Raw genomic sequence first — 13,714 nt, 5'->3', positions numbered from 1 at the left:
CAGCGGCATCGGTCAAAAGGACAAGTGGTAGATCTTACAGCTGACAGGAGCCTGTCCACCTCAGAGGGATTAAGAAGGTTGAAACAGTCAAAGCTAGGACCAAAAGACAAGGGGCCTTCAATTCCCTTTTGTATTAGTAAAAAAGCTGGCAGAGAGACAAGATCTTGCCAAGATCTTGTCTGCAAAAAAGCTCGCATATGTCTTACAGCTGAATGCCAATTCATTATTTTTAGAACCAATCGATGCAGTCGTCAATGTCCAAAACACATTGAACAAATGTGCCAGGCATGAGCTAGCAGCTACGATGGAGGAGGCAAAGAAAGATTTCTTTGCCTCCTTCATGGCTTTCTCATAGGGTTTCATAAGCATCCTATATGAGTGTCTTACCTCTTCATCACAAACTTGCCGCCATACTTACTCAAGTCATCTCAGTGCCCTTTTCATCTTCATCAGCTCCTCGGGAGCCAATGTGGGACAGGAACGGAGAGGACTTCTTGGGGCAACCTTCTTGATGGCTTCAGAAAGTCTGGAGTCCCAGCTCTCTACCAGTTCACCAAGAGAGAAGCCAGTGGGAGGAGCATCCCGCAGGATATTCTGGGATCTTTCAGGATCCATAAGCCTCCATGGATCCATAAGCCTCCGGATCCATAAGCCTCCAAATATGCCTGTCACCTAGATGGGGCGGGGGGCATGGCATCATCAATCTAGACCCTTGAGATATAGTGGTTGGACCATGACCCTCTTGACAACAGAGGATAAGACCACATAGCACCTGACGCAAAGATCAGGTCAAGTGTATGGCCTCCTTGATGTGTGGGAGTCCCAGTGTTTACTAGGGAGAGGCCTAGCATTGCCATGGATGACACCAGGTGTGTGACAACCAAAGAGGAGGTTGAGTTGACATGGACGTTGAAGTCCCCCAACACTATCAAGTTAGGAACCACAGCGCCCAGTCGGCAACCGCCTCTAGGAGCTGCGCCAGGCTGTCTGCCGGCACGCTAGGCGACCGCGCACCAGCAGGACAGCCAACCTCTCCGTGGAGTCCCAGTGGAGGCCCACCAATCTATTCCTTCAATCAGTGGGACAGGGGATGTCCAAAAGGAGATTGAATCCCAGACGACCATCGCCACACCACCACCCAGGGCCCTGTGTCCGTGGTTGGTGGACGACCATGGAGCCCACTGGAGTGAGTTTGTTGAGGGCGACCATCTCGCCCTCCCTCACTCAGGTCTCTGTGAAACATGCAAGGTCCACAACCTGCTCCCCAAGAAAATTGCAAAGAACAGCAGTCTTATTGTTTATGGACCTTGCATTGATCAACACCAACCTTCTTCCTGAATCATTCCACTGTAGTATTGGCCTTCATTCCTTTATGGGAATGCCCCTCAGAACAGTTCTGCTAGCCATTGTTTGCAGAATGACAAAAATGTAGAAGCGTTCCTCACCTCCTCAGGTAGGTCATTCCTTAAGGTGAGAGGCATAACAGAAAATATATAAACCAGAAATTTATTCTGGACAGTTAGAAAGGCATTGCTAATCTGTGGTTTTTATGATTCTTCAGGTTTTCTAGCTTTTCTACTTGTAACTTTTTCAATTGAGTATTTACATAAAGAACACTTGCCTTGGTTTTCCAAAGGACATCTGTTTATGAGGAGGACAAAGTGCTTGCTATATCAGAATGCCAGTGTTGTGTTGCATGCCAAATAAAGGCCATCTTTGTACTAACCTTCCAAAAATAAATAAGATCCTAATTCTGAGGTGAACTGATGGCTCTGCTTCCAAAGGCAAATTGCAGATATTCAAATAAGGATAATGAAATGTGGTATAGGAGCAGAGAAATTATGTTTCAAGGGGTATAGCTGGTTTAGACTGAGCACTTCAGATAGCTAGGTAACTTTCATTAAATTATGAGAAATGTGTTAAACCACTTGAGCTGATTATATTAATTCATCCCAAAATACATAAAATGGTCACATCAAGTAAGAAAGTAAAAAGTATAAGTTAAATGTATGAAACTATGATAGCAGGACTATACGTCTGATATTGCCCTGCAGCAGTAGAATTATAATTGCTTCATAATTAATGGCTGATTATGCACAAGGCATCTGGTGTGCAATGGGTACACATGTCTGTTGCAGCAAGATTTCTTGTACAGGCATATTTTCTCAAACCGTGCTTTCACTTTCTACTCTTCCGCAGCAAAAGAAACCCTTGTGTGAAAACAGAGGAACATGAGGAGACCACACTTCAGCCCCATGTCACAGCTAAAAGGCCGGGTGTGAGGGCTCCATGAATAATGGCTAATTAAATACACAGAAATTGCATAGTCTTTAAGATGGAAAGACATAGAGAAGCATTCCAGCATCCAACAAGCCACTGTGGCTCTAGTAAAGTTACTGGAGACTACTTGGACTTTGAAAATGGAGAGGAGATTGTCCAAAGGGATCCATAAAATTGTTCAGACTATAACTTTGATCTAAACAATTTAAACAGGTGGTGGCTGAACAATTCCAAGTCTTCCTGGATGAGGCAGTCAACCTTGGTCAAGAATAGATCATTTGAGAATGGTCAATAATTATGGAGATCTCCTAGGTCAAGGTTAGATTCTTTAGAAGTAGTCACACTTTCTGTGCAGTAAGAAAAAACTACATCAGTCCACGGTCTACCCAGTGCTTCTTAATGAAAACTAGACCAGTTCTCCAAGCAGCTGTGATTCTCTTATCCATTGCATTGCAACAAAGGCAGCACACTATAAACAAAACAAAATAAAAGGAAAAAATGACACAGGCAAAGGATAGTCAGGGAAAACACACTTTATTCACATACTTTTAAATCAGAAATAGCAATCAGATGAGCTGCATGCAGAGAAAACCTCTGTAGGTAGCCTTCACTAAATGGCGGAGGCAGGCATGGAGAATCTTTGTGGCACAGAGTGGGGGGGTGCAAGCTGCTGTGAAAATGAAAGTAAATGCTCTAATGGGAGAATGGGAGTGGATGGTGGAAAAAATGAAATGTCCCCTGCCTGTTCATTTGTTCTGTACAGCCAAGCAGGAGATGTTTTAAAGACCGCTTGACCAAAAAAAGTCCTCCTTTAAGCATCCTTTAAAATAGGACACCTTGAACTGAAAAAAGCTGTGCAGAGTTCCTCCTCAGACACCCTTTTTAGTGTCCTCAGGGTGTCTTATTTGTGTTGTGTACAATGGGCCAATGTCACCATTGTCTACTCTGACTGATAGCAGCTTTCCAGGCCTCTGGTTTCCAGGTACAAATCATGACCCCTCCCCCAGATGAGGTGATATTTGAACTTATGACTCTATGGCCCTTTCCGCGAACGGGCAGAAACGAACCTGTTCGCACCGTAGCGTGAGAGCAGCCACAATTTCCTCCCCAGCAGGAGAGGCGGCTCTGCACGGAGCCATCTCTCCTTCGGTTCCCTTCACTCACCTCTTCTGGCAGCGTCGCTCTAGAGGACTGGAGGGACATGCCCACACTGCCCTTTGACCTTCAGGGGTCGGAGGGCAGTGTGGGCATGTCCCTCCAACCCTCCAGAGCGACGCTGCCAGAACAGGTGAGTAGAGGGGATGGGGAAAACAGCGTCTTCCTGCCAGTGCTCTTCGCACCACGCTGGCAGGAAGACACTGCTTTGCAAAAACCTCGCTCACTGAGCCGGGTGTGAAAGCAGCGCTTTCACGCTGCTTGGGGGGTGTGAGGATGGCGCTGCTGCGATGCCATGCGAACTCCTCCCCAGGGATGCAGTTTTTAGCGTCCCTGGGGTGCTGTTATCCGCCCATGCGGAAACAGCCTATGACTCGCAACTGTCATTTGTGCCTCACAATTCAAAGCATATTTTCTTAAAGTAAATCCTACTGAATCCTTCTGAATCCACTGGATGTGGAAGGCCCCTGACTTCCCTGACATGTACCTTCCTTTCTTTTGGGATTTAAAACCTGATTCTCTTTTCTGTTCTTTACCATAATGATGAGCTGATGAGTCGATCTCCTTAGGGATCACAAAAACTCCACCATAAACCCATCCATTTCCTGCAAAATGGTTCTCACATCTCTTATTCTTGTACTTGAATCTCCTGACCACCACCAAATAAAAACTTAGTCCTTTAGCTTGTGTATCTTTACATTCTTTTTCTGTAGATTCACTTAGCCTAGATTTACCTGACAATATAGAAATAATTCATTTTCAGTTATTAGAAACATAATGGAATCAAATGTGAACATTTCCTTTATAACAAATTTTGGCTGCTGATGGAGCTACTGAGGAATTGAAATGTATGCTAGTGAAGAACAGGAAGCATCTTTTTTCTCTGTGGTATTTTTATGGAAACGGGGTAGTAGTTTTTCAATCTCTCCACATTGGTACTGGATTTTCTTGCAGAGACATGCCAAGTAGTTCCTTAGTCAGGGTTTCTTCACCACATTCAAGTTGGAATATGTTTGGTATGAATAGCAATAAAGTACAGTAGTAAATACCCTGGAATGAAAAGGTTCTAGAAGCCCTGGCTCCTCTCATCTGTAAGGCATGCCCACCAACTAGATACAGAATTCATTTTAGATTTGGGCCTTGGGACTAGTGGGAATAGGAGACAACTGTTGCTTCACCCCCTTCTTCCATGCCATACCACTGTTAGTGATCAAAGTTAAACATTTCAAAGCCACAGCAGGGCCAGCCCAAAGATTTCCTAGACCAATGACTTTATCACACACATATTTATATTGTGGTGAAATGGCTACTGACCCTCCTCCTATTACTCAGCACCACAGGGCAGCCACCCCCACTCATGGTATCCTCAGTGGGCCCAGAGCTGTGCCTTGCTGCGGCATAATGCTTCTCAATGTGGTGGATTGTGAGGCAACAAATGGGCCTTAAAAAGAGCCATCCTCACCCCTGTTTGTGTGATGGAGGGAGTGAGAGCAGATTTGCTGTAGTCTGCTCCCTAGGAATGGGGGAACTAACTGGGGCAGCTGCTTACTATGGCAAACCCTGATGTCTATGCACTGGTAGGCTTAATGCCAACAGGGTTATTTGGGGAGCACTTTTGCACATGCAGAATAATGCACTTTCAATCCACTTTCACAATTGTTTGCAAATGGATTTTGCTATTTCACACAGTAAAATCCAGCTGCAAAATGGATTGAAAGTGCATTATCCTGCATGTGCAAAAGTACCCTAAGTGAGCCTCCAACTCTGGCATCTTGGGCAATTGCCTAGGTGTGCCTAATGAACAGGATGTCCCTGAGTCAGTCTTGGTCATGTAACTGAACGGAGCTCAATTCTTCTTGGAGAGGTACAAGGTAAGAAGCGTAATGTTATTCCATCTTGTGGATACTCTTCCTCTTTTTTGTCAAAGCACGAAGCTTAGCCAATTTAAACTGAGAAAGTCAGATAGCCCTTAACTGCTATTTGTGCGTGCCTTAAGTTTAGAGTAATCCATATTAGGAAACTGTTTGCTTTGTTGGATGGCAGTTGATATATTTAAGAATTTTTTACCCCCAAAAAATGGTACATACACAATGACACGTGGAGATAACACAATAATTGCTTTTTAAAAGTTAATTTCAATTTTCTGCAGAAATCCCATTATTAATTCAGCCCAATAGTGGAGAAGGCAGGGTTCAAGAATATCAGCACACTTTTGTAGGTTTCAGTACTCATACATACAGTTTGAATATTCCATGGTGGTTGTGTTCAAAAATTTCAGAAAACAGAAGGGACTTGGGATACAGATTATGGTGGGCAGAGGGAGAAACTGCATTTACATTGTCAGCTTTCCAAGAACTTACTTGGCAAAAACCTGAACATTTGATTGCCTTTGTGCCTATTAACCTTATTCCATGTAACCCACCACTGTGTGTGACTGTGTTAAACAGGTAGAAAACTGAGAAACAAATCCTGATTAATAATGTATGCAGTCATTATGAATACCATTTTATAGAATGCCTACTACACACACACGCGCGGAACAGTGATGAGTCTACTTAAATATGATACTATGCAGTCCTAATATACTTTGGCCAAAACCATAGATACATTTTCAGTAAGTGTTTAATTTATTCATATTTTTTCACATTTCATGTTTATAGTTTTACAGCACCCGCTCGCCCTCCCCCACTGAGTGTTGCCACATGACCCCATGGAGTAGAAAGGTATTGGAAAAAACACTGAACTAACAACCTATCACTCATTCTCTCCCTTTCAGTCCTTAATCCTTTCTTTTGCTTGCTTGCTTTTTGGCTGACTAACTTAGTTGTCTTTATTTGAGCTTCTATCAACAGTGAACACCAACTTTTCTATTTTTCCCACTTGGTTTAATTGGTTTAGTAGCTCATAAGAGGGGTTTTCTGTGCTGTTTAGTTTTTAAGGGCCAACTCAATTTTGTCTCCGAGAGATTTTATATAATGCAGGAAAAAAATGAGAGAGAGAGAGATTTTTGAAAACCACAAGAAAACAGCCAATGATCCCAAAGCAAGAGCAGAGATGTGTTCTATGGACTGTTATCATTGCCATTGTTTGCTAAAGAGCAGCACTGGCAGACAGTCAGAGATTGTGGTCCGGTCATTTCACTTTCTTTGTCCAGCAAGCCATTGTTATGCAGGGAAGGATTCAGCAACAAAATTCAGACTATGTGGGGCTTTTTTTTTTTGCATGCACCAACTTTTTTTAGAGGTTACCTAGGAAACAAAGTCTTTTGTGCTAGTAGTTTATATGAGCTATTCATGTCTGCTGGGGAACAGCACAAAAGCTGAAGAGATAAAGAAAGCTGCTATGTTTTTCTATCCCAGTGATGGAAAAAATCTTTTGGGGGGACAGGGGTCCCTTTTCATTTTTTTATGGGAGATTTTGCACATGGTTCCAAGAAGATAAGCAAGAGATTTGGTGTAACTAACTTCAATAAGTAGACGTAAAACGTGGCCTTCAGAATGTAAGTAAGAAATTCTGAACAGAGTTGTGAGTCTGTCCTGGGCCTTCAAAAAGAAGGTTTCATAAGACAGTTATGGGGAAACAGTAACCTAGAGGGTTTTTTTAAAAAGATGATTATCTGTTAGAAAATTTTAAAATATCAAATGCTATGACAGAAAAATCAAATTAAATGTTGTCCTTTAACTACATCTGAGAGAACTGAAGCATTTGAGAAGACATAAAACGAGAGAGCCTCTGAGAGTTAGCCAAGAAGGAATTGGAAATGCATGTTTAGAACAGCAAAGTTAGCAAGCAGTAGTCAATTACATGACAACATATCATTTTAAATATCTGAAAGAGTATCTGTGCCCAGTTATTCAACTGTACTTTCTCAGTGAAAATAGATCTCAACAAATTACTTCTAAAACAAAGCATGACAGTCAAGTTTTTTCTTCGTAAATTGACTTATTTATTTGACATAGCTGATTTTTTCTGTTTGTTTATCTTTTGTGCCTTGTGCGAAACAGTTTGGGTAGCATATTTTGAAGGGGGGGGGTTGCATGATTTCTAAATATTAAGTCTAAAGTGGGACCTTATCTGTTGTTTCTAAGAATTTTTTTAAAAAAATATCCAGATGGAATTAAACACATCTCTTTGGCTGTGACCTTAAACATGCGTTCCAATTCTGTTCACTTTTGGCAGAGAAGTCTCATTTTTCAATGAGTCTTACTTCCAAGTATACATTAATAAGATCTGGTTCAGGCAATAATCCTAACAATGCCTTCTTGGAATAAGTTTTACCAAATTCAATCAAGTTTCTGCCTGGAATTCAATTAAAAACTTCCAAGTGATGCTATTTAGGAAACATTTCTATTTTAAATCATTGTTAAATATACATTGATTGGGTAGAAACTGCACAGAAATGCTTTTCTGGTTGATATTCAAGTACACATAAAAACTGTATTCAAATTCACAAGCAGTTGCTAAAATGGTACAGATAAATGGATGATGGGCATTATTTTTATGGTACCAATTAAATGTTTGAAAGAACCAAGCACTGATTGGAGGCTGTTCTATTTTACCCTGTTTCCCCAAAAATAAGATGTAGTAGAGGTTTTGCTGAAGTGCCAAATATAAAGCATCCCCTGAAAGTAAGACGTAGCAAAGTTTTTGTTTGGAAGCATGATGGGCATTATTTTTATGGTACCAATGCTAAATATAAAGCATCCCCCCGAAAGTAAGACGTAGCAAAGTTTTTGTTTGGAAGCATGCCCATCGAACAGAACACCAGAGCATGTAGCTGTGGAGCGGAAAAATAAGACATAGCAAAATTTTGGGGAGCAAAAATTTATACAAGACACTGCCTTATATTTGGGGAAACACGGTACTGGAAACCCATTTTAATTTCCAGTTACTTAACTATTTCTGATATATTAAAGTGGCTTTTACTTCCCGTCTGTCAACTGTCTGCTGAAACAATTCTGGTTTTCTTTTGTTTCTTTGAACTCTTCTTCCAAATCTCACTTTTCTAATATTATTTAAATGAACTTTGTGTCACAAAGGAAGAGTACTGATTTTGATTGCATTAATTTACAGTCACACCCTCCAGAGGAAGAAGATACAGATGTCATGTTAGGGCAGAGGCCGAAAAATCCAATACATAATATTCCTTCTACACTGGATAAGCAAACCAATTGGAGCAAAGCACTACCTCTCCCAACTCCAGAGGAGAAAATGAAACAAGATGCCCAAGTGATTTCCTCTTGCATTATCCCCATCAATGTCACTGGTACAGATCTATTGTACTTCTTTTTATGTTGACAAAAGGTGTTTTTATTATGGTGAGCATGTCTCTTATCACAGGGATTTATTACCAACAAATGTAGGATTTTGAGGTGATGACTTAACTGAGCTTTGCAGCATATGAATAGTTTAAATGCTTATCTTTTGAATATCCATGATGGTAAATCCAGAATAATTTGGCAGGGTTGTCTTTGGTAAATCCAGAATAATTGGTAAATCCAGAATAATTTGGCAGGGTTGTCTTTGTCATATATAAATATATTGCCCACTAGCCTTTTATATGATATGATGTCCAGTTTTCTTGTTACGGCGCAGAGATTCCCATTTTGATGAACGTGAAAAGGTCTCTTTGAATTTAACAGAAAAAAAATAATTCCCAAATTAAAGAGGTTACACATCACTTTTATGATTGACATGTGCCCCTGTCAAAATAAGAATGGCATGCAAATGATTTTATAATTCTAGAAAACAAATATTAATACAAGCTCAGGGTAGTCCTTGAGATTCACAGGCCCCTCCATCCCTCATGCACAGCCACAATAATTAGTTATTTTTGGAATTATAACAAATGATTGCTTGTCCATTACAGCCAGTCTTCAGAACCGGGATTCCAAAGTCAGTACTTGGAATTACAAATTGCTGGGCAAGGAATAATTTTAGTGTCCTGGTTCATCTCAGCTGTAATAACTGTAGCTTGCTGGAAATCAAAAGTTACTAATTATCTCATCACATAAAAATGGAGGAGGAAGGGAAATTGGGGTTTCAAGTATTCCTCTCCTCAGATTTGTTTGCATAGAAGTAAATGTTGGGTGCTATGTTAAGTCCATAGTTACAATATTATTTTAAGCATATTGCTTGTTGGATTTATTTTACCAGAAGCATAGACACATGAGACTAATGGGGAAAGAAAGCCCATCCCTTTATCTTATTATCTCTCCCCACCCCCATCAGCTCTTTGTCTTAACCCTTCCCCGCCTTCTTTTACTCTTCCTGCTTCCCGGCTACATCCCTGACTCCTGGGCTGACCAGATGTTGGCATCTCCCTTGCTCTCCCCCACTGCCTCTAACTTACTTCCTTGATGGTTCTCCAGTTGCTGCCATACAAAAAATGTCTTTACCTGGCCTCATTTTCTTGGTTTTCCAAGCCACCTTGGAGCCAGGTTCCAAATCGGATATATGATAACATAATATTGCAGTCTATGTAGAGAATAATTTTCTATGATAAGGCCTGATCTAGTTTCCTTTTCTCTTTCTCTTGCTGGTTGTATATTTTATTTCATGAGGAAATTTCCAGGCTCAAAAAAATATTGAAGAGAGGAACTCCTTAAATTTTTCCTTTTTCAACAAAACTACCATAGCAATCCTAAAGAGAGTAGCATCTTGAAGTTCATGGTTTTAGAAGTCTGTAATTCTGTTTAGGATTACACCAGTAATCTGCTTTAAAAGATTAAGTCCGAATAGGGTATTCTCATTTACAAGCAGGGTAACCAAATTTCATAATTAGAGTTAATTTTATTTCCCTTTCTCTAGTTCTGTTTAAAAGGTAGCATTATTTGTTTCAATAAGGAGGAAAGGGCAGCATCTATTGGTGATAGATTTTTTAAAAAAAGAAAAGAAGAAATGTATAAAGTGAAATTGCAGTCAGTTGCCACAATTCATCATAATGCTGAACTGAAATCAGTCAGTCAGAGCACACCTAACTCTTAATTGACTTTTGGTAATGAATGGTTGGGACACAAATAATTTCTTAGGCTCTGGCAAGAGACTCATGTTAATTAAGTTTAATATTTTACTTTGAAGAACAGCTGATCTGAAGAACAGAGATCGGCGATTGTACTGTTTTATGAAACTCTTTCTGGGTTTCAGAAGTGGGCCCTGTGAGCTGTTGTGAAATGACAAATCCAGAGGCTCTTTGGATTCACTGGTCCTTGTGAGTTTAGAATAAGAATGCAATTTTTCTTTAGTTGCTCAAATGATTTTTCCACACAGTAACCAAAGGTTCACGTTATCACAGTTTAATAACTTCTAGATGTAGTTCCCGTCTCCAAAAACTCTACAAAAATATTCAGTAATATACAGAGATTATTAAAATACTTGAAATAACAAAGAATTGCTACAGTACTTTAAAACTATTCTTTTTCAACATAAAAAAATAAAGAAAATAATGGAAGTAACCTGTACAGCTATTACACACTACATGTAGACCACTGTCTACTAACCATGGTGTTGGTGGTTGAAGTGGAAACAGAATTATTGTCTGAGGTCTCCTGTAGTAGATTTCAAGAAGAACTTTTACAAGAAAGTTACTTTTTGGTGTTCTACATTTGTATGTAATGTACTATGTATGTGTATGTCCATGTATAATTATGGTTGATATAATTATACAGCATTGAAGATACAGATTTTTGATTTCAGTTGGGGTGGCCTTGATTCCCCTTTCCCAAATTTTTATTGTTTTTTTCTCATGATTTTCTAGGGGTTCCTCAATACATTCTAAATATCTGCTTGTAAAAACACCTTGCCAAATTATAATCCTTTGTTTAAGTTTAAATGAAGATTTTTTTAAAAAAGAAAAGGATTCTAGAGTTCAGTTTCAAAATACATTTAGTTTTTCAAAATTTCTTCTCATTGATAACGACTGTTCCAATTTCATATGTAAACATTTCAGGTTACTTGAGTTACTGCTTTTACAGAGTTTACAAATAGCAAACAAACAATCCAAATCAAGTACAATGGAATCAGAATCACAACCAACGAATATACCAATTGTACCTAAGCTATCTCAATCATATGAAGAATACAAACATGTGCAGTATTTAATAAAGACAAAAAAGTTCTATGGGAAATATACTTGCAAGTAGACTGTAAAATTTACACACATCAGACTACAATCACTGTACAATAAATGACAGAGCAATTTGAGAAATCAATTTTCACGCGCCATCTGGTTCTCACTTGTTTAATGGATATATGTCCACTTCTTCAGTCCAAATATGATATGTCCGGCTCTTTAATGCTGGTACACCTGTAAGTTGATATCTTGTGCAAATATCTATTCATGCAACGATATTCTGATCTGTCATAAAGATGTCTATCATCAGCGAAGTTCAAATAGTGTGCTTGCTAAGAGCAAGACATATATTTGGAATGAAGAAGTGGGCATACATCCACAAAATGAGCAGAACCAGACGTCAAAATTGATTCCTCAAATTGCTTTAACATTTACTGTACAGTGATTGTGGTCTACTCAAGTGTAAATGTTATGTGTAATTTTTCTGCAAAACTATTAAATATTGTGTAATGTTAGCACTCTTCATATGGTTGAGGTAGCCTAGGTACAATTGGTGTGTTTGTTGGTTGGGATTTAAAAAGTTTAATTTATCCAGCTTTAATCAGTCTGCTTTACATGGAACTTTGTATCCCCTTTTGCATTAGATGAATCCATTACATTCACTTTGGACAAAATGTGTATTGTAATGTGTTTTCACATCTGGATCTGCATCTGTGTTTTGTGTGTTCACTGATCTGTTGAATCAGTGAAGTTCACTATAGTTCTGGTAAAAACCAAACTTCCCTGTTGTCACCAATGATACAGGAAAGTGATCCATGAACAGATGTAATTCCATCTCTCAACAGTGAAAGAGGGAAATCAATAGGTATAAAGGCTATGGATCACAGCAATAAATCTTGTTAAAATTAATAGGGTTTATTTCCAAAAGTATTGTGTGTTGGTAAATCATGCTGCACAAACATGACAATATTTTGAAAATATTGCAACAGTATTAAGTACATGCCACTTTTTAAAAATTAGTTGCCATCAGTTCCTAGAATTAGAATAGCATTTCCTGTTGTAAATTGAGATTTGCATGAGAAAAGGTAAAAAGAAAATACTGTATTAAGAAGTCAACATCCTTTTATAATGAAGTTTACATTTCTCACAAGTCCTTTGTTGTGCAGGACATTTTGAATTTGAAACATCCCACCCTTTTTTCCACATGTGCACACTTAAAGGGCATTTGGACACATAAACACAGGAATTACCACAAAGCCAAAAGGAAGGCATGACCTCTTCAAAAACAAATATGGGGTGCAAGGAACATTTAAGATGGGTGGTTAATTTATTGTAACAGTTTTAGTATTTCTTTAAAGATTCACAATGGATCTGCTTAGCGTGTTACTATCAGGGAATTACTATCAGCAATGTCCTCTATGGACTGATATTCAGAAAACTTTATTCGATCTTCTATAAGATGTGTGCTTTAATAGGATAGGTCAACTATCTAGAATGCAGTCAGCCATTCTTGAATCTGGGCCTCCCGACAGCTTCACTATAATGGAAATATTATGCTGTGTTTTATATAAGTTAGAGTTGAACTATTTCTAATCATCATCTTGGATGCTTATGTTTGTTGCCTGCATATCCGTAATAAATGGACAAAATAAAGATTCCTTTATTGCTGAGAATGTCTAACTATTTTTTCTTTCATCTCCCCTCCCCCTTGTAAATTTTGGCAATGCAGGCTGCTTGGAGGGATCAGGGGTTAGAAACAGAGCTGTTGTACACTGTATTCTTTTCATCAGAGATGTACAAAATCTGCCTCATATTTATTTGCAGGCATATCCCAAAGTGCTCACATGATCTCCACTGTCTTCCAATCATGACAATTTGTTTACTATTTCTAAAAGCTAATGAGACCTATTTATGGGTTGCAGGAGTTGGTTTTGACAGAGAGGCTAGTATACGCTGCTCTCTTGTTCACTCACAATCAGTACTACAGCGGAGACGGAAATTGAGAAGGAGGAAAACCATCTCTGGCATCCCCAGAAGAGTCCAACAAGAAATAGGTGTAGTATAAATAAAACTCTTGACTAGATAGCATTTTAATGGCCTAAACTGAAGTGGTAGCCTGCCTTCCAAACAGCTTTCCAAGGAACATTTCAGCTTTTAAGATTTTTGGAGTTTTGAGTACAAAGCATTTGAGGTTGTTCGTTTTGTCCT

The 13,714-nt window shown here is 39.2% G+C and overlaps 1 protein-coding gene across 3 annotated transcripts in view; it reads left to right on the top strand.

The window, feature by feature from the left end:
• Positions 1–13,714, top strand: part of NHS (NHS actin remodeling regulator) — a 268,752-nt gene that overhangs the window by 240,629 nt on the left and 14,409 nt on the right. Inside the window, exons 4-6 of one of the 3 annotated variants that reach the window (XM_048493781.1) lie at positions 6,096–6,158; positions 8,509–8,701; positions 13,429–13,560. In XM_048493781.1, the coding sequence (XP_048349738.1) occupies positions 6,096–6,158; positions 8,509–8,701; positions 13,429–13,560 (388 nt within the window). Of the gene's footprint in view, positions 1–6,095; positions 6,159–6,479; positions 6,935–8,508; positions 8,702–13,428; positions 13,561–13,714 lie in introns of those variants that run through there. The other 2 variants (XM_048493783.1, XM_048493782.1) reach the window with 2 other exon arrangements.

The sequence above is a fragment of the Sphaerodactylus townsendi genome, linkage group LG04 (assembly GCF_021028975.2).
Source record: "Sphaerodactylus townsendi isolate TG3544 linkage group LG04, MPM_Stown_v2.3, whole genome shotgun sequence".
NCBI classification, from domain to species: Eukaryota; Metazoa; Chordata; class Lepidosauria; order Squamata; family Sphaerodactylidae; genus Sphaerodactylus; species Sphaerodactylus townsendi.
Note: the sequence above shows the minus strand (reverse complement) of the source record. Positions and strands in the feature narration are given on the sequence as shown.